At 40.6% G+C, this 26,732-nt stretch overlaps 1 protein-coding gene across 1 annotated transcript in view; it reads left to right on the forward strand.

The window, feature by feature from the left end:
- The window catches only part of LOC104949801 (arf-GAP with Rho-GAP domain, ANK repeat and PH domain-containing protein 2-like), a 32,686-nt gene that overhangs the window by 1,656 nt on the left and 4,298 nt on the right, over nucleotides 1-26,732 (forward strand). The window contains exons 2-5 of the mRNA XM_010776213.1: nucleotides 16,486-16,614; nucleotides 17,836-17,972; nucleotides 18,799-18,881; nucleotides 22,511-22,546. Of these exons, the coding sequence (XP_010774515.1) occupies nucleotides 16,486-16,614; nucleotides 17,836-17,972; nucleotides 18,799-18,881; nucleotides 22,511-22,546 (385 nt within the window). The remainder of the gene's footprint in view (nucleotides 1-16,485; nucleotides 16,615-17,835; nucleotides 17,973-18,798; nucleotides 18,882-22,510; nucleotides 22,547-26,732) is intronic.

Below are 26,732 nucleotides of genomic sequence, written 5' to 3' on the forward strand. Positions count from 1 at the left end.
CACACACACACACACACACACACACACACACACACACACACACACACACACACACACACACACACACACACACACACACACACACACACACACACCTCAACCCTGGCCATCTGGCTCCAGCATTAATGATAATATGATCACAAAGGATTTCATATTGTAATTGGATTACCCAAAGGTCACTATGTCACACTCATGATGTAACAGTTGTGCAAAGGAGGCTCATGTTAACATTGTGGTATAATGCGCTAAAATTCCTAGAAATACATGCCCTCAAAGATGAAGTAGCTGTGCTAACTGTTTAGCGAAACAGGGTGAATCGTAAACACAGCTGTGGTACATATAGTATCCATCTTGTTTTTGAGAAATGGGGCTACCGCTACATGCATGTATTTCTGTTTTGATAGTGGAAATGAAGGTCAGGGCCGGGTGGGATTAGCTGGGATTAACACAGACTACGACTAGCTAATGAGAGCCAGAGGTTTCCTCTCTTGGTGTCAGTGTGAGTATTAATAGCATGTAAACCTCGCACTAATCCATGTTACAAGTTAATTCACCTTCATTCATTGATCCTTTGAACTATTTTTTTTCCCCATTTGCAGGCTGTGTGAGTAACATTTTATGGGATAACGTATCCTATAATTTAATCTTGAATCCGTAGGTCTGTATATTTTATTTTATGTGGATTTCTTCTTTTGAAAGGTGTGTAGGTGGATGGATTGTCAATACACTGCATACATGTGCCTAATGAAAGGCAGGTTATTATCTTGGTTTTCTTATTTTCTGAAGGTTACATTGTTCTGTTGTCCTACATAATAGAATTAAGTAAAAGCCATCCTACTGATAATTATTTTCTCTCGTATTTGTTTCTGTTGCATTTGATATTGAGGTACTGCAAAAGGAACAGGAAGTAAAGTGGCTACATAACTAATATAATTCAATTTTTGAAATATAAGTATATTAAATGGATTACATTTTGTTACCCATCCGACCCTGCTCATTTGTAGTGTTGGATATGTATGGAGGCTCATTAATAATGGTTTTACTACACTTGAAGCTGATTTTAAAGAAGAACAAGGGAGAAAAATGCAGTACTTGCTAGGGAAATGAGTGCACATCCCACTGTAAAACCACCAGCTTTAACCATCGCAGTGTTGTGTAAGAGTCAGCTCTCGTGCAGACAGCACTGAGAGAGAAACTCAAACCATTGCCGCTGCGGTGCTCTTCCCTCTAAACTAAAACAGAATCAAAAACATCTCGGACTTGCTGTCTGGGCTTTTTTCATCACACGGAAGGTCAGCAAACATGCCATGTGGTCCAGGATGCCGTTCACCGCAAGTCTCTTCCTGAATGGGCAAAAGAAACTGCAAGAGCAGCACAGGAAGCAGAACTGCACATCTGAAGATTTTAATTTCCAGTTCTGAAAAACGGAATTTACTTACAATTAAATGTCTAACTTTACTGTGGTCCATCCATCCACCTTCTCCCGCTTATCCGTGGTCGGGTCGCGGAGGTAGCAGTTCCAGCAGAGAGCCCCAAACTTTCTTTTCCCTGGCCACATCAACCAGCTCTGACTGGGGGATCCCAAGGCGCTCCCAGGCCAGCGAAGAGATATAATCCCTCCATCTGGTTCTAGGTCTACCCCTTGGTCTCTTCCCAGCTGGACGTGCCTGGAACACCTCCCTAGGGAGGCGCCCAGGTGGCATCCTAACTAGGTGCCCGAACCACCTCAACTGGCTCCTTTCGACGCGAAGGAGGAGCGGTTCAACTCCGAGTCCCTCTCGCATGACCGAACTTCTCACCTTATCCCTAAGGGAGACACCAGCCACCCTGCGGAGAAAACCCATCTCGGCCGCTTGTACCCGCGATCTCGTTCTTTCGGAAGAAAGAACTTTACTGTGGTGATGATAGTATTGGTTTTTTTATTCGGATTTGTAGTGTTTTATGTCCTTTTATCAGAGGTGGGAGAAGAACTCAGATCTTGTACTTGAGCAAAAGTAGAAGTACCAGAATGTAGGAATACTCTGTTGCAAGTCCATTCAAATTGTTACTCAAGTAAAAGTACAAAAGTACTGCTATCAAAATATACTTAAAGTACCAAAAGTCAAAGTAGTCATTGTGCAGATTGGTCCATTTCAGAATAATATATATGATATGATTGATCATTAAAGTGTTATCAAAGTTGGTAAAGGTGCAGCTAGTTTGAATGACTTTGTATACTGCAGGGTAGCTTGTAAATGAACTGCAGGTGTAACTAAAGTCATAAGTGTTGTTTATATTTCACTGTATTAATTAAAAACTGTAAAGTAACTAAAGATACAAGATAAATGTAGTGGAGTAAAAGTACCCGATTAACATCTGAATTGTAGTGGAATAGCAGTACAGTGAATGAAATGGATAAAGTAAAGTACAAGTATCTCAAAAATGTACTTAAGTACAGTATGTAAACGTACTTAGTTACTTCCCACCTCCGTCTGCACAGCTGAAGATTTGAATTTCCAGTTCTGGAAAGATTTTTTTCAATTCAATGTCCTAAATATACAGCTGTGATGTGGTGCTCAGCTCATGTGTTTCTCTGCTGCAGTCAACACATGTTCATAGTTGTGAGAGTCTTTGATGTCCTTTTAAATATTTGAAGATAAGAGCCAAAGTGTCATTACGGATTATGGTTTTGCTACATTTTATAAAAACCCTCTGCTATCATTACACTCAAAACAACAAACTGCAACTAAAAGGGTGTTTTAACTCTTCACCAAAAGGAGAATAATAACTGGCACAGCTGTTTACAACCACTCCCGCCCCGACATATTTCTCAGGCCGAGTCACCGACAGCCTGTTTTTGCCTCGGCTTTGTAGACAGAATTTCTGTGGTTACGAGACCCAAGTAGCAACACATCGTTTCCATCGCTGCTGGTGGTTGTTAAGTCTGTCTGAAAAACCACGTCTGGCCCTGCAAGTCACATCATCCTGACCTACATCCATGCGTCCTCTCTTTCTCCTCCTCTGAGTGTTTTCATGTGTGGGGGCGTGAGTTCATTCCCTGACCACGAGACAATACCTCACCCTTCCTCTCCGGCCCTCCATCTGACTCACAGGCTGAGAGGAGATGGAAAACATCTCCATCGCCCCGTCCTCTCCTACTTCTCTGTCCAAAGAAAACAGTTGTTGCTCAGAGTGAGTGTGTGTCTGTAAATCGGCCTAGGTTGTTTCGACAGGTTGCTATTATCCCGCTGTCAGATATCTTTCTCCACTGGGTCTCTGTGGACTGATGGTCCAAATAGATAAATGGTTAACACTGACTCACTGACTGACAGACTGAACCAACAATTGTTTTTTAATCTGATTGGATTGGTTGTGATTTACTGACGGACACGCCTACCAGCTAAATGCCTCTCGACGGTTCAATGGCTGAATTAGGGTTAGGGTTGACTCAATGCATAACTGCATATCTACACTGTGGGCAAGTAATATAAACTCCTTTTTATTGGACTTTAGTTCTTCTATTTTACTTGAATGTTTATATGAATAAATCAGCAGTTTTTGTTTTGAAAAGTCTGGATTTGCTTTATTTACGTCAATATTATGCTACCTTAAAGGGGACCTATCATGCAAAGTGCACTTTTGGATGTCTTTTATACATAATTATGGGTCCCTGGTGTGTCAGGGAACTCACAAATTGTCAGAAAATAAAACCCTCTCTCTTTTCCTCAGGGGTACAACGGAGCTGATCCAGATACGTCGTATCGGATGGTGAACCCACCTATGCATCTCTTCTGAATCAGAATAGGAGGTGACGGATAAGAAAATGCAGGAAACCAGATTCCAGAAGGCAAGACAAACATTCGAGCTCATTTTTTCTTCAATACCAATAGACAGGTTGGATATTCTGTATGTCAACTTATATTGACGTATTTTTAGCTGAGCACACGTCCCGTTTCACTACCTTTACCAAGGAGGTTGGCTTTTTGGTATGGTGTGTTTTACTGTCTGTGTCAGCAGGATTAGGGAAAAATGAGTGGACAATTTTCATGAAACTTTGGGTAAGGGGTTAGTTTGTGACTTGAGATCACTGTTTTTAACCCTTTCCTGCCAACAGTCGAGGTTGGTTTTCGTGTAACCATGTTTGCGTTCTTTCCCTATAACGGAAAACCGCAAACGTAGCAGTGGGAGACCAGAAAGCGCTTTTGTAAATTATTTTTATAACACGTTTTGGAAGACACTGAAACTGTCATTCTACTGAGATGTACCAATATGTTGCTTATTTCATAGCTAAAATGCACAAACCTGTAGCCCAAAAACAAAACGTTATTCATGTTTGACTGCTACATGGCATTGTTTTTTGTATGGGATACTTCGAGCAGGTATTAAATAGTAGCATTCAACAGCTACAATGTGAAAATCTCCAAGGATTCTCTAACAGAGAGGCTTTAACATGGTACCAAGCACCGGAAAATCAAGGGTATTTGCAGCTAATTCTCAAAACCGGTCCAAACGCTGGCTTTGAATGGCTCTGGCTCTGAACGGGGAGCTAAATCTGTTGAGGGAATCTGTTGCTGTGGCTCCTGATGCTGTACTGCTGCCATGCTGGCTCTCTTCCCACTACTATGCTTTCCTCTTCCAGGAACCGGCAGGAAAACGTTGGGCACCATGGCAATGTTGGTACGCCAAGAAGTCATATTTAGCACTACTTTTATATTCTGTCTATTTCTGAACCTAGAGGTTTGAGGTCTACTTTGATGATTTTTTCAGATGTCAAACATATTTTGTTATGATTGTGTGTCTGCATGTTTTAGTGTGTTAGAGTTGTGCAACCACATAGAATCATAACCACAAGGCCCCAAAGCCTAGAGCTTATTTTCAAGTTGGGGAATATTGTAGTTCAGAACGTACTTAGTTCCTTTAGTCACCTTCTTTAAAGAAAAACAATCTGCAACTGAAGGGTTGTGAAACGATTAATTTTGTTTTACTCAAACCATTGTCACTTGCACCAATCCCTTTCAGTATGTATTACTTGTGTTTATATCTTTATTGTTTGAGGAGCCTGTACTTTTTTAATTGGAATCCGTTGTTTACTTCAGTAACATAGTGACATCACTATGTAACACTCCAGCTTTTATTGGCTAGCGCTCCAACACAATGTACGCGATAGACAGGGGCGGGACATCTCTAAGTGGTTGAGCAATCACAACTGAGCCAGCCAGCTAACCAATCAGAGCAGACTGGGCTCTGGTTTCAGACAGAGGTTGAAAAGAGGTGCTGCAGAACAGGCAGTATGAGAAATATAATGAGCTTTTTGAACATTAAAGCATATAAACATCTCACAGTAGAGGCAAAAAAATACAAATATGAACCTGAGAATTAGCATAAAACGGCCCCTGTAAGATGTTCTTTGCCAAACTAAGCTGAAGCTATTGAAGATCTCTGTTTGTGTAACTTCTGTTTTGTTGTACTGTTGCTTGGATCTGTTGTGCTATACCCCTAAACTACAAGTGCATCAATTGTATAAATGCTGCTTCTGTTGAAAATCCAATGAGAATAGTACAAATAAAGTTTAACACACTTTGGCATCACTTGCTAGTTTTTACAGTTTTTTAACACTTGTGTGCATACTGAGACAAACAGCACAGTATTTTCTACGATAAAGGAAGGCTATGTTAAACCAGACCTGTTTTTGTGCTCGATGGTATCATGGCTTCGATAGCTGGGTTCCTGTGTGGTTTTACAGTTGCAGGGGTTAATCTGGGTGATTCTCGGAGGTTGAGTCACTCATCAATTATGCATCTCTTGGAATGCATTGCATCTGTAAAATGTCTCCAGACGTATACTATTAACCTCGTTCAAACTCTAAGGCTCGGGCATTGTTGCTTCATAGATAAGTGAGCAAACATGCATGTAGCTTTCAGTAAAACATACATGTTTGAATCGATGTCGCTTGAATTAACTTCAAAGTGATAGGTTTAGATAAAAGTTGGTATAACAGGGAAATGCATGGTGGGTTATCCGGAGCTAACATGATCACTCTGACAGTTAGCCCAGAGAGAAATGCCCACTATCCGAAAAAGGAAATATGAAGGAAAGCAGATGGTGATGGCAGAAGAAGAGAGGAAGAGAGTTTGAGAGGTGAATCCACGCTGCTAGCAGATGGAGACAGACAAGAGAGAGACAGTCATTGAGGGAAGGCGCAAAGGAGCAGAAGGAGATGTGGAAAGGCAGACTGGTGTGTTAGAAAACCACTCAGCCGGTTTAGACAGCTCGAGAAAAATAGACCAGAGAAAGCCACAGCGAGGTTCATCTCAGGTAACGGCTGCTGAGTTCATTTATACAGCTGATGATGAGACAACAGCTGAAAGCACCGCTGTTAGTGGTTACTAATCTTTGTGGGAGATCATCATCTATAAAATCTCAGCGTCAAGCCCTAGACTGACTCATGTGTTGTCTTTAATTTAAATAGGTTTGTTTTCCCTTTTATTCCAGGAGAAACTAAGTGTATTGAAAAAGGTTTGAGTATATTTCTCTAAATTAAATTACAAAGAAGGCACTGTAGATTCTCAATAATCACTGAGCCACTCTAGGACACAGCTGCAAGAGACTGTCCAGCTGCTCTACATTGTTAGAGATGCCAGAATCCTGTTTGTCTTGTTTTTGTAACACACATACACACAGTTGTGTTTACATCACACTGGAAGACATTACATTGACATATAAGCATAGTAGCTCAGTGGTCCAATGTTGTCAAATCAGATGCTTGGGCAGTGGCCTTTGGTTTGTTGTTAACTTTTTAAGGCACCCTTTAGCATCATTTTGAGATGCACCAGGCTTTCAAAAAAACTCCAAACCTATACACTTTTTAAAGAGACAGGAAGTCCGCTAAGGGTGTAAGGAAGTTGTGTTGGATGGGTCAAACCAACACAGAACTGGTGTTTCCCTTGTGAAGTTATTTTTACTGACGTTATGTAATGTGATATTGTATTTCTATCATATGCGGTTATTTAAACAATTTTTGTTAGGTATTCTTTTCCTCCTCAAGCTGATGCCCAAACCTAAACAACCACATGACCACAACTTTTAATCCCAACATTAACCATGTTGCTAAATCAGCAAAATATGACAATTAGAGATTCAATTACATTGAACAGCAACCTGCCTAACATGTGCATAAAACTAACCCTAACCTTGTAATGATGTACAATTTGAATACTTGCATTTTGTCCCATAAGAAGGCATGTCCCCACAATGTGACTGTGGAAACAAATCTTTGTCCGCACAATATCAGTAATACAGATGTATACACACACACGTACCCGAAATCGCAACTGCCTGAAATGATGCTGAGCGTGGGTGGTTATTAAACACATAAAAAGGAAAGTGACAGACTTCAAATCATATGATATTTTTATATTTTCCCATGCTTGCATATTCACTGTTACTTGGAATTGTTTAGAGCAACCCTGGAGTAGTATAATGCAGCACAGATTTGTGGTATGGACTTCTAAGATGTACCCTGTGTGTGTGGTGAGGCAGTCTGACAGGATGCATTTAGCTAATAGCTTTCCAGGGACGTGTGTGTGTGTGTGTGTGTGTGTGTGTGTGTGTGTGTGTGTGTGTGTGTGTGTGTGTGTGTGTGTGTGTGTGAAGTTGGGTCGTCTCTAATCCATCAGGGGGAGGACAGTGAGAGCGAAAGTAGGAGCTAAATCCTTTTTGGCTCTCCAGCTTGAGTTTCCTTATGACTGAGAGAAAAACACAACTGAACTTCCCATCAAAGGCTGGTTGCTTGTGTTTACGAGAAACAGCTTTAACTTGGCTCAAAGCTTTATTTTTCTCACTGCAGCAAGTTCAAGAAGCAGTCAAATCAAGTAATTGCTTTTCATTCTATGTGTTGTCATCATTAAAAATGAAGCCATGAGGTTTCCATGGTATCATGGTATTTCATGTGCGATTCAGAATCATTTGAGTCTGGACAGGGATCAGCACCGCAGCTGTTTTCATCACCGCAGTAAATTCTGGGAAGGGACCAGGGGTATTCAGCTGCCAGGGGTCAGCGAGTGTGTGTGACAGTGAGGGAGAATATCAGCTGTACAGTAGAAAGGAGGTCAGTGAGTTGGTGAAGGGGAGAGGCCAACTACCCTGTGTTGATGCATGTGTTTGAATCAGCTGTGTATAGAGTCATTGAGGCCTAAGTGGGGGAGAGACAGAGCAGAACGGCAGACAGTGCGATGAAACAGACCCACTGCCTGGGAGATGCTGTCTTCCTGGAAAGAATGTGACCTGTAGCAGCATGCCTCTAACTGTCCATCCTGAACCAGACACCAACTGTGCTTTTATGGGGATAATCCTCTTGGAAACAAATCAGTCCAAGGGAAAATCATTCGCCAATAGCTTTTGTTTTCAGAAATACCTGGTCACACTATGAAGAAAGAATTAAAGAGATAAAGCTCAGACCTCTGCCAAGGTTGTTTCCATTATTAAAACAAAATGGATGTGTCCATCCTATAATTTGAATGCCCCATTTTTGGTTCTTTAAAACATGCTTCACAGTTCCCCAAAATGTAATGACAAAAGCTCTTATATACAGTATGTCTTGTAATCTGCCAAATAAAAAAGAAGACACAACATGGGTTGAGGTAAAGGCCTGGCTTTGTAACCTTATGACCATGCATAGGTTGAGCAGCTAACCGCTAACACATCATGCTAGCGCTTGGCAGTCACAACAGCTTCTTTCTATTTGCATCTCCAAGGACATTTTGTTAGAATTGAACACAATTTCATTTAATACAAAACTATTGAATAGGTAAAAAAAAGATGAACTGATCTAACATGCTTGCTAACAACACCTTTTTTTTTACCAACAACTCCAACAATCTGAAAATGATTGCTCTTTTGTGGATTTGCTTCTCCTGGACATTTGGTTAGAATTAAACACAATTTAATGTCATAAGGAGCTATTGAAGAGATAAAACAAGGTTAACTAAGCTAACATACTTGCTAACAGTTAGCATGACAGATGCTAAAAAATGTGCATGTCAAAGTTGACCAAAAGTGAACTTGACCTGGTAAGCAAATCCACTGATCAATGGCATTTGAAAGACAAAATTAAATAATAATAAGATGTATCCTACGAATGTAAGTTTATTTTATCGTTATCAAGATAATGTATTTTCTGTAATAGTGGTCTACATTTTTTTATTAGATACATCGACCCACTTGTTTTTTTGTTCTATTAATATTCTTAACATAGAAACTATGAAGGTAGATATGGTGCGAAATGCGAGAGCTTGTAAAACCTGATGTGAGCACTTGCAGAAAAGAAATCTGAGCTTGTGTGCATACATTTACACTTGTATAGAATTTGAAGCCACAGAAAGAAAAAAAAAGTTTTGTAGAAAAAAAATGAATTTGGTTATTACAACCTCTCAAATCAGTCATTACAACTTCACAAATCTGCTCTGTGGCAGTATACATCGAAGAATTTGCGGCCTTGACTTTTACTACACTGCTTGCGATGAATGTGTCGCTAAAGTAATTTTCACCTGCAGATGTGGGGGGAGGGAGGGGGGTAGGAGTGAAGGGGCGGAGCTATCAGAACGACGACGCGGAGGCGCAATCTCGGGTCAGTCACACACAAGTCACAGCCATAGTCTGTGACTACATGCCCCTTTCACACCAACGCAGCTCCCGTTCTGCTTTCACTCTTCTGGTTCGGAACCGGTTTTTCTTTTCAGCCCCCATTTTGTTCCCACTGCCCAGAGCCCGACTTGTGCTGCCGCTGCTGCTTCATGACGTCACCGTTTACGTTGTTGATCTTCTCCCCAGCGGCGCTCACAACAACAACAATGGGGGACTGCGTAGGGTCGATGATCATGTTACTTTTAATCATACGAAGCCAGATTAAATTAAATAACTACTTCTCCAACCTTATACTTTTCTCCAGAGTGCCGCGGTTCATTGTTTATTAATGTGTTACAGCGGCATTTACCGACCACTGCAGTGCTGCTCGTCCACTGGAGTTTATTCTCCCGTTAACTCACAGCAGCGGCCGCTTTAAAGTATTCACTGTCTGACTGTCACACAAGCAGCTGATAAATATCCCCAATTCCCCATAAGTGAATGTGCGTCAGTCTGAATTGACGCTGTTTGGCATCACAACGCTGTTATGAAAGTTTCTCTGGTATAAAATGGGTGATGTTAGCATAGCAACCGTAGCTAAACTGACTATATTGACTAGGCTACTTGTTGCTATCCTATTGTGGCATAAGCCGTTTTCTACAGGCACATTTTACCGGCATATTTTTCATTATGATTCTACTTGTGATAGTCGGACATGACAACCTGTGCAGCCCATGTATTGATTCCATCTGATAGCTGCTATAATACAAAACAAAACGTCTGCCTGCTCTCCACAATGGTCAATAACAGCGAACGGATGGTCAAAGTAAGGTACAAATAAACAGAATCACACGAAGCCTGGTTAGTGTTGCCTGACTTTGGCCAGGAAAAACAGGCACTCGCTTGTTTAATTTTTTTGCGGTCTAGATTTTTTTTTTAAATCGTGTCTTTAGAAATTACCTCGAGTGTTTATAAATTACCTCGAGGGCCGTATACGGCCCGGAGGCCGGAGGTTCCCCACCCCTGGTCTAATGGCTCAAGTTGTTGGTTAGCGTTAACAGTAGCAGATAACATCAGAGGTGACTTAACAGAAGTATCAATTTCACCCTCTTTGGAACACACTGTACCACTGCTACGGTTTGCAATAATCAAATCAACAGTATCTTGTAGACACAACAACATTGACATTCCCTCATCTTCTAGGTTTAGTAGAGTCATACTGTTCATATTCGCAGCAATATACTCAACACAGCCCTCCTCGTCGTCCCTGTTTAGCTCTGATGAGTCAAGTCCTTCCACTGGATCGAGGTGTGTGGCAACTTCATACGCTTCATCTGCTGTTAGCTGATGAAGTATTTTCTTGATGGACCAGCTTAGTCTCTTCCTCTCGTTGTCAGCCATCCTGTGTGTTGTGGGCAACTGTGGCAAACAGTTCTGCACTCCTAGGCGTAGATCCCCTTTCACCTGGTCTCTCTACCTCTTGAGTCGCTAACTGGAAGCACCACCACTCCGGCAACACGTCGTCAGTCCGGTCCTTTAGTTCGAATATCACTGGATCAGCATATGGTCGTCTCAAACGATGCTGATCCCGGACGAGCCCCCAAGAATCTGTAACATGACCCGCTATGCAGGGCGCGATGACAGATGATATTCCTGTAAAACAGGAGAAATTATGAGCAGAGAATTCCTTTTACTGCTCGTTTGGCGGGTCTCGCCAGAATGGCAAGCTAACGACAGCTCCGTCATCACGTCAGACATTTTACGGCAGACGCGTAAATAATAACAAACCCCTTTATGGCAGTGTTACTCTGCCATTTACTGCCCCCTGCTGTCCATTGTTAAACAGGTAATATAAAATGATATTAAATATAAACATAAAATTGTGATCACTCACTTTGTGTGGGTCACATTAGCACTATATATCTGTACTTTTCTCCATCTGAAATGTTATGTTTGACCCTGTTGGAAATGTCTAATGTTTAGATGGCATATTAACCTTTTATACTGTAAGTTAAATTAATTATCTGTGCAGTATACTTCATTTCTATGTGGAAGGGTTATATTACAACCTGCCTGTTGAGCAGTCAATTAGCCTGGTAGAATATGTCATTTAGTACTGTTAATGTTATAATATATTGGAATAATAGATTCTAATTATACTTGTACCTTTGTATTTATCTCTTATAGACCAGAGTGGAACTTTCATTACAGTCCTTCCTCAATTCCCTACTTGTCATTGCTAATTAGCATTAGTACAGCTAAGTATAGCCAAACCTTATAAGAATGTCAATTGTTTTGCCATTGTATTTGACAAAGTCAAATGTGACTTGCAGTTGGGGCTGGAGGAAAGGTTTGGGATCACCAAAGTAAGTAGGCGTCATCCTCTGGTAACTAAGAATATCTGTAGACATTTCACTACAGTACATTCCAAAATTGCTGAGATTTAAATCTAGACCAAAGGTTTTAATCTAGCATGGATTTAATAATGTGCATATTCAGTTGTTATTACACCTAATTTTACAAAACACAAGAGATTTCCAAGCAAAACTAAAATCATCATTCCAAACCCAGGGCCCAGAGCCATTGGGATTTCCAAGGAAAGCTTCAACTCTCTGTGCTCATATATATCAACATTGTGCAGTGCTAAAAAAACATATGGGAAAGCCATAGCTTTAGGGAGGACAATGAGGGGATGCAGTCATCTAACTACTCCCAGCTCCTCAGTCCTGGCAAAATGCTAAACAATAATGTTATGCATTCCTCAGGATTCAGAGACATTCTCCAGGCAGCAGCAACGAGCTTAAAAGGAAAAAAACCTAAAAAAAGACTTTGTTTTCAAACTGTTTCTATACAAAACATGAACATTGACATTAGTACAACCCTTGTGCATCACATAATCTCTCCAGAATTTTATTTTAAATGTTGGAGGCTTCATCAGTCATTACAACTTCACAAATCTGCTCTGTGGGATTTATACTGTATAAATCGACGAATCTGCGGCCTTGACTTTTACTACACTTCTTGCGATTAATGTGGAGCTAAAGTAATTTTCACCTGTAGATGTGGGGGAAGGGAGGGGGGTTGGAGCGAAGGGGCGGAGCTATCAGAACGACGAGGCGCAAACTCTGGTCAGTCACACACAGTCACAGCCATAGAGTGGCGAAGTCACGCCCATCTACTTCCGCCCCATGGGACCTTATTTCTGAAAAATTATGTATTGAAGTCAATGGAGAGAGAAAACGTATCCTTCGATCCCGTTACAATTGTGCCATGAATTACACATATGATGTTTGTCAATCTTAAAAAATCATTTCCATGTCAAAAAAGTCAGTTTGTCTTAAAACTGTTGAAATATAAGACTATGAAAAATACGCAACTAGAAAGACTACAAATCCCAGAGTCGCGTACATTAACGTTACAAATTACACTCGTGTTACTCACCGAAACCTTGTATAGCCGGTCCCGCATGCTGGCTCTTACGGAACCGACTTACTCACCTTTTGTGTATGTACAGCTCTCAACATGCCCAGACTTGTAGTGATTTTCACCTATTTTAGTACTTTTCATTTCATTCTGAAAGAAAGGGGGAAATGTGCTCACGTGACGGCCATCTTGGTGTTGGTGACGTATGCAAGACCAGAGATGTAGTTCATTGAGCGCTTCATACAAAAAAATATGTTACTTCACAGTTTTACAACTCATTTTTATTTTTTTGACTTGCAAAATGATCTTTTAAATTGAAAAACATCATATGTGTAATTCGTTGCACAATTCAAACGGGATCAAAAGATAATCTTTCTCTCTCCATTGACTTCAATACATAATTTTTCCGAAATAAGGTCCCATGGAGGTCCCCCGGAAGTGGAGGGACTTCGCCACTCTAGAGTCAGGTCGAACCGGATGACTGCGGGGCCCCACACTGTTGCCCCTTTCACACCAAAGCGGTTCCAGGGCCAGTTCGGAGCTAGAGCCTGATAAGCAGTCTGGTTTTCCTGTTCCGCCGCAGCAGAGCCGCCTCTTTTCCCCGAGAGAGACGCGGTTCTTAACGAAGCTCGACACAAATGTCGGTATAGAAGGCAAGAAACCGCATACATCACGCTTACGTCGGAGGGGGGCACGATTAACCTGAGCTTAAACAGTTTATTGGCGAATACGGCAAATACAAGTTGAAACAAGCCAGTACTGAGCAAAGTTGACTAGAACGCAACCAACACACTTTATAAAGTCAGGTCCTTGAACACAACATGAGCCCCGTAACGTGTCAATCACGTGTATAATGTCCTCGCCGTGACAGGGGTGTATATTTCGACAGGAGAGCACAAGAAACGTCGCTCCGGCACTTCCAAATTGCAGTAACCCATAGGAGCCGCAGCTTTTGCGTGGCTGTGTCTTAGTTTTAAGCCCAGTGGCATCTATTCAGTCTGTCATACTCGATCATACAGTCAATAACGTTTGTTGTTATTAGCCATCTGGTTAGGCTAGCTATGCTAACGAATATATAAGAAGCTTTTCTACAACCAGTGAGGTAAAGGCACACTTTATATGCAATCTTATATGTTAATAAAAAAATAAGAGAATAAAGGTAAACAGGTATAAAATACTATATGACAGTAAAAGAAAGTATGAGTTCTGTTATTAATAAACAAGCAATACANTCGACTACAAAACCATCAACCAGTTGCATAGGATTAAAACATGTCAACACTCACTCACCCCGTCTTAAACATTCCCAAAGAAGTGCCTCTGTCTCTCGTTGTGCTGGATGAAGTCACTGGCGACGAGTAAACCCAAAATAGTCCCAAACAGGCGCAGAGGCATTTTTCTTTTTTACTAGTTGTCCGAGTTCGGGGCCGGCAAATGCTGCCGCCATCTTGCTCAGCTCAGCTCTGTGCTGAGCTCTGAGAGCGGGAAAGACGGACTGCCCTCCCCCTGCCCTCTGCTGGCGCGTGCTGTGCATTACAACCAATGTCGTCCCTGTCAAAACTCCGTGTCAGTGTAATAGAATGAAACGGATCTGTGATTTGGCGCACAGTCTGTGACGTCACGGTATTGAAAATCATACCGACGGTATTTCCAAATACCCTGGTATACCGTAATACCGTCATACCGCCCAAGCCTACTTCTTGTATCCATATCACTCGCTAGAATCTCCCTCCATCCAACTAACAACAAAAACAACTTCAAGCCTTTGGGCTCTGAAACTACGGGGCGGGCCGAGGACAAATACACATGCGTTAATCGCACGTTAAAATAATTTGTGGCGTTAAAATAATTTGTGGCGTTAACCTGTGTGTTTAAATGTTTTAACGCGTTAACTTGACAGCCCTAGTAAGCATATCAAAATGTTCAAATGTGCTAAATACATTGCAAAAAAAAAAAAAAAAGGAGGAGTAAAAGTAGCTCACGACTTGTTTTATTTTTTGAAAGTAGCTCTCATCCTAAGAAAGGTTGGATTTATTCTCTAAATGAAGTGTTTGACACACAAAGGCGTCACCAATGTGATTATCCCTCTTCACAGTGATGTCTTTGAAAATGCCTTTTCCAAAGACCCTGTTATTCCATACGCTTTGTCATCAGATAGTACATGTACCTGTTGCATGATGATGTTGAATCAAGCTGTTTCCAATTGTCCATGTAAAGGACTTTGACGTCAAATCTTGATTAGCGATCGATTCGTCACATCACCACGTCAATGGCTATTCTCATTAAGGGCAAATACAAAGTTCACGCCTCTTCTTATTCAAGGACCTTATGATGAGAGGATTATCTTTATTATCTCTCTAATGAGCCAGACCAATGTCTGCGAACATGGACGCACACTTAGAAATTAGCCAAGCACCGTCAGTTTGATGATATGCACATTAACTCATCATTCTTACCGTCATATGGCATAAATTACCTTCATCTGTCTCGCATCATCAACCCGGGGAGCTGACCCACCTCATCTTACATTAGTATGCCCTGTAAGCTCCTGGCGCCTCACACACTCGCATCTGATCATTGAACAGGAAGCAGGCGAGTGAAGAGAAGTCAAAGTTGAGCTTTGTCGCGAAAGTTGCTTAGCTTGCGGCCGCCGTGCACTTTTCATCAGTTCACAGAGAGTTTACACTATTATGTTTGTTTTTCTGCTCACAAAGTTACAGAGGACAAACCGTCCTTTTTCAAAAAAAGGTGCGTTGAATACTGAATATATTTGCTGACGGTTCAGCATATTTTCCATGCCGAGACAATACGTCTGTGGAAGAGTAAACAGTTTGTTGAAAGTGGTATAGCGTGACAGGTTTTGCTCATAAAACCATAAAGAAAGGAGGGAAAGCGCGTTAATTAGCCATTTTGGAGGCAGATAAACACTTATCGAGGAGAATAGGCAGAAAACCGGAGCTAATATTTGTTGGGAAATGAGGGATAATTCCTTGGCCTGGGTCTGCAGAGATTCCAGAGGAAAGATAAGCCCCCTGTTATGAATAAGTGATGCCGTTGTGGCTCCTTTTACCTCTTTGGGTTACAAAAAGAAAGGGGAGTGTAGAGATGGTGGCAACAGAGCAGGGGTGGTGGTACACAAATTCATTTTTGTACCGATAGCTTGTACCCTGTTCAGCAATTAGGCAGCGATAATAGCTCTATTTTGCACATGAGTGTGTTTTTATAATCAGGTCCTGATATGCTGGAGATAATTTAAACTGCTCTGTGATGAAAATGGGAGGAACAACAACATCATCTTGTTATTTAGCTAACTAGAATCTGTCATGGTTTTTAAGATATGAGGCTTTGATTTAGTTTCTTGCAATTGTAATTCCCTGTAAAAAGACAGCTTGGCTTTTTGGCCGTTGCTATTTACCTGCTTATTATTCCCCTCCCTGAACCGTGTTGTTTTATTTCCAACAGAGCGACCGTTACACCACAGTGAGAAGATCCTCGAGCAGGTGCTGGAGTGGAGTTCTTTAGATTTCCCTAGTTCTGCTTTTCTTGTTATAAAGAAATTCACAGGGTCCAAAAGAGTGGCAGACAAGAAAGGTACAGTACGTAACTAATAATGCTATGATACCAGGGGCGGACTGGTACTACAAATCAGCCCGGGACTCTCGACCGGCCCACTTCGGTACCCAGAGTTCTCGTTAGAATATTTTTTCGCCGGTCAACATGTCCGTTAAATTTTAATTCTTCCGGACAAAATTTGAAAAGTGCCGGTCAAAGGTCTTCTTTGTTATTTATTGAGCTTTAAAACAATTTGATATGCTTCGATATAAAACAAACTGATTGTAGTAGATTAACTATTCAAAGTGTACAGTAACTTACAATAACACGGGAATAATAAAAGGAGCACTCTCTCCCTCTCCTGACAGCCCGTCAGTATGATGCAGCTCGCGGATCAGTAATGAGTGACCCAACAGTAAAACTAAACATATCTATAACTAGTTACGGTAGTTTGAGAGGTAATTAAAATAACTAAGTGTGATATTCTAACCTGAAGTGTGTGTGTTGCTCCGCTCACCGCTGCATGTGATCATGCAGAGCTGCGTGTCGACTCGTCAGCAGCAGCTGATCTCTCTCTCCCGTCAGATTAGACTTTACTCGCGTTTATGTCCATATCGATCAGATCTAGCTAGTTCTAGCTAATGATATGAGTACCTGCTTATTAAAAGACACCTAAACAATAAGCGTCGCTATGCAGCCGGGTGAGGCCGCAAAGTATAGTGCAGCATTATGCATTTGTTTACATGCCCACCGGAACCCCGAGGCATTACCAACAGATCAACGCACAATCAACCCATACAGGACATCTCTTTCTCCATATTAAGTGTTAGACATTAGAATTGACTATTCTTGTCTGTCACATACTCTTCTTGTCTGTCACATAAGTGGGCAAGTTGCGCAACTGATGCGGTATTGCGCTAAGCGGAAATTATTTTGACCAGACACTTTGACCGGAAAGATTTAGATTTGCCGGTCTTCAGCATATTTTACCGGTCATAGTCTGGTAATTACCGGCTAACGGGAACTCTGTCGGTACCGCCGGCCCACCTCGGTGCCACTTCAGTGGACCGGCCCATCGGGATTCGTCCCGAACGTCCCGATGGCAGTCCGCCCCTGTATGATACGATATTTCTTCCTTTTATATTTGATTCATCAATTATCAAAAACAGCCAATGACTTTACTGACTCAATGTTTCAGCACCAGCATGTTGTCCCCTCTGAGCTGACAGTCAATATTCCTCTCCTCCATGTGCTCCACAGCGGATCAGAAGCAGTTTATAAAAGGAGACTTTCTGAAGTTCAACGACGGATCCTCCAAACTGCTGTCGGGGCACAAATTCCAGGACAAATATGTTGTACTACGTGCCGAGAATCTGCTGCTCTACAGAGATATCAAAGTGAGGACACTGTTATCTTCCGTTTAAACTACTGTAAACACTTGTGGGATCTGCATGCAAACACCAGGCATTGAAGGGTATCAAGAGGGAATTTAACGGGTTATAAAACCACTTTAGAAAACCAAAATGTGTTAGAGTATCGCCTACATAACTGCCACTAAATACTTCAAACTCTATCCAAACTATAAAGTGTTCCATCTCTGCGAATAATGTGGAAAATAAAGAATAATGATGGCAGCCCACTCTCTTTGGAAAAATGAAAGATTACATGTTTGCTTCAGTGAGGACCAGCAGGCCTGAGTTCCCCGGAGGCCTTTTCTTCTCCGCACAGTTCTGCAGTGAAACCTGGGAGTCGTAAAGGAGCGAGAAGCAGTGTTAATAATTGATGGAAGTGCTGGGGGAGGGAGAACAACGAGGGGTGTCGAAGGGTGCCTCTCACTGAAAGCTTTTTCCAAATATCAAGTTGCCCAAGAACGCGGCTAATTACCGTGTTAATGCTAAGGAAATTAGAAGTGATCCTGGAATTTAATTGATATAGTTTGGCCTCTACAATTATTACCAGGTCTGTATTTAGCGAACATTATGTTGCATGAAAGCAGGAATGGGTGGTGGGTTGAGGATGTGTATGTGTCAGAGGAACACTTTGATTGTGTTCCCTTTGTTCTTCTGTTCTTTGTTCCTTGGGAGAAAGGTTTGCTGGTAATGATTCAAATTGATTGTCGTGTTGTGATGCTGCACGGATAGTGTTTTTCTTTGGGATTATTTGGTTAGGTTGAGTTGAATATGTTTATTTCTGTTCCCTCTTTAATTGGCTTTGTTTCTGCAGGGCACTAAAGCAGAGAAAGTAATCCAACTCAACTCTCTGAATTGTTACCTGGGCCTGAAGAAAAAGCTCAAACCTCCAACCAGGTAAACTGCACGCACACGAAGAATCTGAATGCATATAATGAGGGACCGATTCAAATATATAATAATAATAATTCATTTATTTTATATAGGCGCCTTTCAAGGCTCTCAAGGTCGCCGTACAAACACATAAAAAACACAATATGTGGTAGATTTACTGAGACTACCAAATTCTTAAATGTAACTAAAGTTTTGAGTTGCATTTCCTTCAATGCACTGCTATGCTAATAAGCATAAGGATGTTATGTAGTTCTTATGTTTCATGTTGTGTGCTGTCATCTATGTTTATAGTTTTTAGTGCAAAGCAAATTCCTCAAGAGGCAAATGTGTCCTTCATCCATTAATACTTTCGTTTTGCCACAAAAAGGAAAGCTACATGCAAGAAAAGGGTGCTTAATAATATGAAGGTTGCATCAAATTAAAAAAGGTCTCCTTAAATAATAAAACATTTTCCGTAAAATAGGTACATGGAAGGAGAAGCCATCTTACCTCGAGGCCACTTTCTTTGTTGCTTTCAAAGCGCAAACTAAGCGGACTTCCCTTTTTATTTTAAATTCCAAGGCCAGCATCAAGCTTTTAGATCTCACATACATTACACTTACATTTTGTGAAGGATGGGTTTTAAAGTAAAATACATGTTGGTGTTTGTGCTTTGACAAGATTACCGCTGTAAATGGATCAAAACAAGCTGAAGTGTAATCAGTGTATGATTGGCTGCTGTGAGCAAAACCTAGGATTGCATCTCGTGTTAAACCGAGAAAAATATAAATCCACCTCTTGCAAAGTGCAATTTATGAGCATTTGTTCATTTGCTGCAATATCCTCTGTTTCCATCAGTAACATAGATTTCATTGTCATATGGATATTACTGAAATGAGGATGATGTGGATATTCTCTCCCTCTCCGTGAGCAGCAAATAAAACAAAAGTGCTGCAAATGTTATACTTGCTTCTCCGAGACATTAAATCACAGCCACAACTGCGCCTGCCACAGCGGTCAATCCACATTTATGAGTTAGCTTTTATGGTCATTGGTGTAAAGTTCCCTTCACTCCTCGCATAACTATTTGGCAGAGGTGGAAGAAGCCCTCAGATTGTTTCACTCGTGGTAAAAGTGGCAACACTAGCTGGTAACAGTAATCTGCTACAAGTAAAGTCCTATATTCAAAGTCTACAAGATATTCATCAAACTAAATTAATGGCAAAAGTACTTGTCACGCGTAATGGTCCATTTTAGAATAAAACATTAAATGTCTGGTTATAGACTATTAATGCATTACAGCTTGCAAATGAAGAGCTAGTTGTAACTGCCTTGTATACTGCTGCTGGATATTTTAAAGGGGCCCATTTATGCTCTTTGGGGTGTTCCCTTTCCTGTGAGGATTATATATGTTTTTGTAAAAAAGAAAGCCTTTTGTTTAACATTAAAGCATGTCAACTTGTCACAGTAAAGGCAATAATGAGCCTGAAAATGAGCCCCTTTAAACTATTACTATACATCAATGTTAATTTTGTATATTGTCTTTTTTTCTTTAGCTAATAATCAAAATATATGAAGTAACTACAGCTGATTAATAAGTGTAATGGCGTAAACGTACACTATTTGGCTTCTTCAATGTAGTAGAGTAGAATTATAAAGTAGTATAAATTGAAAATAATCAGGTATAAGTACTTAAAGGGGGCCTATCATGCAAAATGCACTTTAGTACGTCTTTTATACATGAATATGTGACCCCGGTGTGTCAGGGAACTCACCAAGTGTCAGAAAACACAACCCTCTCTCTTTTCCTCCATACCCAAATCTCCAAAAACGGGGCTGATACAGATTTGAATTTTGAGACGTCAGAAAAGGGGTGCTCCGCCTATATGGGCAACTCGCCACCTATCAGGGGAATGTGGGGTTGGGCTACGGCCATTGCCGCTCGAAAGCGCTGGAGACGCTGTAGTACATATGCCAGGCCTGTAGGTGGCGCTGTAGTCTGCCACAAAAGCAGCGAAGAAGACTTCTCACAGATTCAGCCCTTGCGGGGCTAAAAATGAGCAAATAGAGCGAAATGAGGCATGGCTAAAATGCATGATCTGTTTGGTATTTTGAAAAAGAAACTTCACAGACATGTTTTATATAGGTATGGCCCTACAATATATGTTTCAAATATAGCTTGATAGGTCCACTTTAAGTTAATGTACTTTATTACATTCTGCCACTGCTATTTGGTGCAGTAAATGCAAAACATGTAGATATTTTGCAATATTTGTTTTGCTGCATATGAAATGTGTTCAACGTGATTCACTACAGCCAACACAACATTTGTAACCTCCCTTCTGTGATATCCAGAGCAACAAGTCATTATTTAGCATTATCTACGACTGTCTCTTTCTGTGTGTAAACAATGCATTTCCCCAAAGATATATCATCCTTTCTCATCCCTCGGAATTAAGCATCACCTGACCCTCATCTTATTTTTCACTGTCCTGGAATTGATTAAATGTAATTGCATTTTAACAAACACAAATTATCCCGCACATAGAAAAACACGTTTTATTTTTAATGATCTTCTATTATTATAATTTACGACACATGCCTCTGCACTTCCTGTTGGTCAAACAAAGAGGGAGAGAAAAACAAAATCCAGAAGCCAAACACCATATTTCACATTACCCACACTCATCATTTTCCCCGTGTCGGAATTTGGAGTCTGGGGAAGCGTGAAAAATGTATTGTCTGCATTACGGCGTCCTTAAGGGGAGAAGGAATGGATAAGAGAGCTGGAGTGGGAGAAGAGGAGAGGTGGGGAAAAAGGGAGAGTGTGGTATTATAGATATACCGTTGAGTGGGAGAAGTGATACGCTGAATAAAGAAAAGAAGAGTGCTGAGGAGAGTCATAGCGAGAGGGTGAGCGCTGCAGTACCTCATTAGACAGAGGTCTATCTGTGCAGGGCTGGATCGGCCGCCTTAACTCACAGGAGTGGTGCTCCAGGCTCTCTCTCTGCCCCCTCTCTCGCTTTGTTCTTCCCCCACTCCTCTGCTCCTGCTGTGAAGGGTTTTAGGGGAGGTGTATTCTCGAGGACGGTGGTCTTTTCACCTTATACTGCCTCTGAACAGGTTCATTCACACACATACATGCATTTATAAACCTTTAAGCGTACAAAAAGACTGACAGTGTGGGAAGATTTTCTTTATCTCAACTCATCCTGCCTCGCAGCATCGTACAGCTAATTCAAAATTCACGTACAGCGAATGCATTCGGTATCTCTTGCATCTCTCCAAACAAATTGTACTTTATGGTTTATAATGAGCAGCATGGGTTTGGTACACTGTACGTTTTGACCCTGAGCATATTGAGGTCTGCTCTTGCATAAACATGTGGGTTTGAAAGCCGCTGATTGATTTAATTAATTCCACTGTTTAGCACCTAGATTTCATTGTGAACTCTTTGCATTTTGATATCAAGGTTTTGACCTGCTGTTATCTTCAGCACTACTTTCTCAACAACTTTTTCTTGACTTCTTTAATTCCACTTTCCTCTCACAAAAACATGTTTATAACCACTGCCGTGAAAGTATTTTTGTGCACAGGAAACAAGTTGCTGTTTGCAGAAGCGACATCTGACCTGTGTCTTTTTCGTTCAACAGCTGGGGCTTCACTGTCTACACTGATAAACAACAATGGTAAGTGTCGTGCAGAAATTCTAATTCAATAATTGATGAGTTTAACTTTGAACCCTTCCGCTTAAATTATCTCCGAAACACAAAGGTGGCAGGAAGTTAAACAGTTTCATTTATGGCACTTTGTTATGCTCCAAGTGGTTTGATAGTGATGTTCAAACGTACTAATGATCACATGGTGAGAGGGTATACTCACAGGAAGTGAATTTCACTTAGATGTTCTCGTTTTTATTTTTATTTTAATAAAATAGATCTCTCTGTAGCTTCCTAGTTTTATCTGCAGCTTTCCATAAAAAAAGGTTGCAACTTTTATAACATTTCTAATATCAGTTTTTCTCAGGTTATTTACAATATACCTTTCTTGGATGTGGATATTTCTCACAAAATGGGAGAAAATGGAAGAAATCATTTTAAATACAAATTAATGGGTTATTATTTTTGTTTTAGCCATGCTAGCTGGCTAAACTCTAGTGATATCTGAGCTAGTTGTTCATGCCACTACATTGGTCAAAACTAAAGTATCAGATTTTGTACATCATCATATCATACACTTTGTCCCACGAAGAATATAAAAATGTTGTGATCCCAATTGAATACATCATTAGTTTTGCTAGCTATGTATGTAGCTATTAGATGTAATTAAGAGCATTGAAGACAAAGGTGCGAGAGCAGTGCTTCTCAAAGTGTGGTCCGCGGACCACTGGTGGTCCGTGAACGCCCCCTAGTGGTCCGTGAGTATATTGGTAACATTTCACATTTGAAATAAATAAATACATTTAAGTTTTCTGCACTCTCGCAGGAATATCTCCGCAATGGAGCAAGCTTACGTTTCACTTTTGATTGCACGGAGATATTCCTGCGAGAGTGCAGAAAACTTAAATGTATTTATTTATTTCAAATGTGAAATGTTNCTCACCCTGACAAGACAAGAATTTCTCGCACCTCGGTCACCCCGAACTCCCACCCAGAGTAGGGAGGAACTAATGTCCTGGACTGAGTCGTGGTATGTTACCTGTTGGTGTCCCACAGTGTTTACACAGTCTATTTACATAAACATTAAAGTGATTTTATTTTTATATGAAAAAGAGATGACGACAATTATGATCTGCTTACTTAAATGAATTCCCCGGGATAAATACGAAAAACCCCAAAGGGGAAAAGTGACATATAATAAAAAAGTAAAATATATATATATATGTGTCCGTATGTTATAGGTGTATGAAATGAGGATCAGGTGGATGGATGATAGGAATGAATAAAAGGTGATTGGTTATGACAACATTTTTTTGTAAAAGACGGTTTAAATGAAATATTAAATAGACCATCGATGAAATAATGCAAATCAGAGTGACGAAGAAGGTGGAAAGAGATAGCCAGCAACACTTTTCATGTAAACAAGACACGTACACACACAGGTGGGAGGGGGACCCGTCTGTGAAGAGTGTGTGCCGCAACGAACCCCACACGAGCTCGTTAACGGAAGACCTCCGCCAACATACTCAGGCCGTCAGGTCCTCCCGAAAACGTGAAGACGTCTGACGCCAGGAGGAACTTCGCCGACCGAGGCCGTCCCGTGCGTAGGCCGTAAGAGAGGTATTGTTTCGGTTAAGAGACCCCCCTAATTGCCCTCCTTTATGTGGTCGCATTCTACCAAAACCCACACTAAACCCCTCCTACATGTCGACGACCTTTTCCCTGAACTTACACCTGATCGGCCCCCAGACTTAACTTTCTTACTAGTAACCCAAGCGCCCTAGTCTCACCACTTGTTTCCGGCCGGAGAAAACTCTCAGTAGAATGTGACCGTTTGATTAGAGGGATCGAGAGAGGCAAACTTTCTCGATGCCATGCCCTGTGCACCAGACCAGCACTCCTCAGTTTGCTCATTTGTTATTTGTGACCAGTTTGGATGCTATAAATTAATTATTGTTTTGGGCAACTTTTGTTTAAAGATTCTTTAAAGAGCCAGCTTGTAACGCAATGTAAAGAAACTCGGTTCAACACTGGATTTTGGTTAAAAATACACATTATGTTACTTGTTAGAGGCTTTTATCCAAAGCAACTTACATACTCAATACTGTGGGCAATCTCCACAGGAGCAATTTGGGGTGACTGCAGTGGGGTTTTGAACCTGTGCTCCCTGGATCCGAACACCAATGCTCTATGCACTGCGCCACACGCCTTCACCAGTATCATCTGCAAGTTTTTCCATTTCCCAAAGTAAAATCCTTTCAGTGTTAATGTATACATAATGTAACTAGGTTATTATAATAAATACATTATCAATGCTGTTACTGGCAACACATCACATCTGTTATGTAGATTACTTGATACAAATATGTTGTATTTTATATCTACTGTAAGCATCTTCTGACACCTTGAAGGCTAGGTTCACAATTCAACAATATCCTGAGGCCAATGAGATTATTAGGGTGTGTAATGCTATAATCTTTCCTTCTGTGCATACTGGGCATTATAAAGATTCCTTTCTAATGTGCTTTCAATGGAGGCGACGAAGGACAAAACCACAGTCCCGTTGTGAGCCAAAATACATTCCAATGTTCAGCCTAGGCTAAAAGGAGGTTTCGGCGTTATTTGGGTGTATATTAAAGTGAAATAATGAAAGTTACCATTTCTCAACTGAAGCTCAGCAAGGAAACACTTATGTGGAGATACAAAACAGATATTTGGTACTAAAATAAATAATTTAAATCAGTAAATACAAAAAATATAGCATTTTCAAAATGAAGTGACAAAGTGCTTTACAAGAAAACATAGAAACATAAAAAATAAACACAATTTAAAAGAAGGCTATTTAAATATATATATGTAAATATCTATACGGTACAATATGGAGTGAATGATAAAATACGAGAAAAAAAGTAACAAAACAATAATTTGATATTTCAAAATAATAATAAATGTGGTTTTAAGTAGTAATTTAACAGATAAAATAACATTATCAGCTCTTTTTTTTCTGACTTGTAGCCGTTACAGCTTTTGCACAAAATGAGATGTTTTGAGTATTTATTTTTATAACTTTCTTCAAGGTAATTCAAGTTGCTGTTTGAGAAATTATCGATAAAAGCAGGAATTGTGTTTGTCTTAAAACAAGTGTAGAACATTATTAAGTGTGATATTTGAGTAAGAGTGAGACGTTTTATTGTCAAAACAGAATAGAGACACTCAGTTCCAACTGCCGACGTTGTTATGTTGACTTGTAGTATTGTGGAGGAGGCCAGTGCACAATATATTCACAACAAAAGTTTAATTAAAAATATTGTTGACTGCCCCCAACATAAATAAAACTTGTTCTGCATAATAAGCCACAGTAGCAGGTGCTACCATGCATGAACTCTGCTATTGTCCCCGGTTATCTTTTCTCCCAGTATGTGATATGGGAGTGCAAAACGTCTATCATTGCCTAACCTTGATGCAGACTATCTGCTGTGTTTCTTCCCGACAGGAGCTCATAACAGAGGAAATATTCAGAGGCTGACATTGTGTAGGACAGCATGTTCACTTCCCACTGAGGGAGGCATGGAGCAGAGACACATAGCTGGATAAGATACAAGAAGAGAAGAACATGATCCCTGTTACAGTGGGCACCGTGTTCCCGGCAGGTATTTAGGAGTAGTGGATGAGCTCAACTGTTAATATGCTATATTGAGATGAAATTTGGCCTCGTTTCTGGGTCTGTGTGACCGACAAAGTGCTACCAATTTAATTCAATAAGAACGTAAACTGGAGTATAAATATTATAAATATGTGGCCCTGATATGAACAGCACCTTACGATACAAAATCAGCAGTTGGCAAATAAACACATTAGTACATGCAAGCTGAAATACACTTATGTACATTGAATTATATGTCATTTAGCTGACACTTCAGTATCTTGCCCAAGGAAACTTCAACATGTCAAATGCAGGAATCAAACGCCACTTCTTGGATAAAAATGTAATAATGTGGTTTGGTCCTGCCTCGTTCTGACTAACGGCAATTTCAATTCCAAACATTCCTCAATTTACATTACCAACACTTATTTAAAGGTCCCATGTCATGGCCATTTATACTGATCATAATTCCATTGTTGAGGTCTACTAGAATAGATTTACATTGTTCAATATTCCAAAATCACATTGGTTTCTCATACACCATCTGTGTATAATATGTGTATTCACTCTCTG

This window comes from Notothenia coriiceps, unplaced genomic scaffold (genome assembly GCF_000735185.1).
Source record: "Notothenia coriiceps isolate Sejong01 unplaced genomic scaffold, NC01 NC01_scaffold00000339, whole genome shotgun sequence".
Lineage (NCBI taxonomy): Eukaryota > Metazoa > Chordata > Actinopteri > Perciformes > Nototheniidae > Notothenia > Notothenia coriiceps.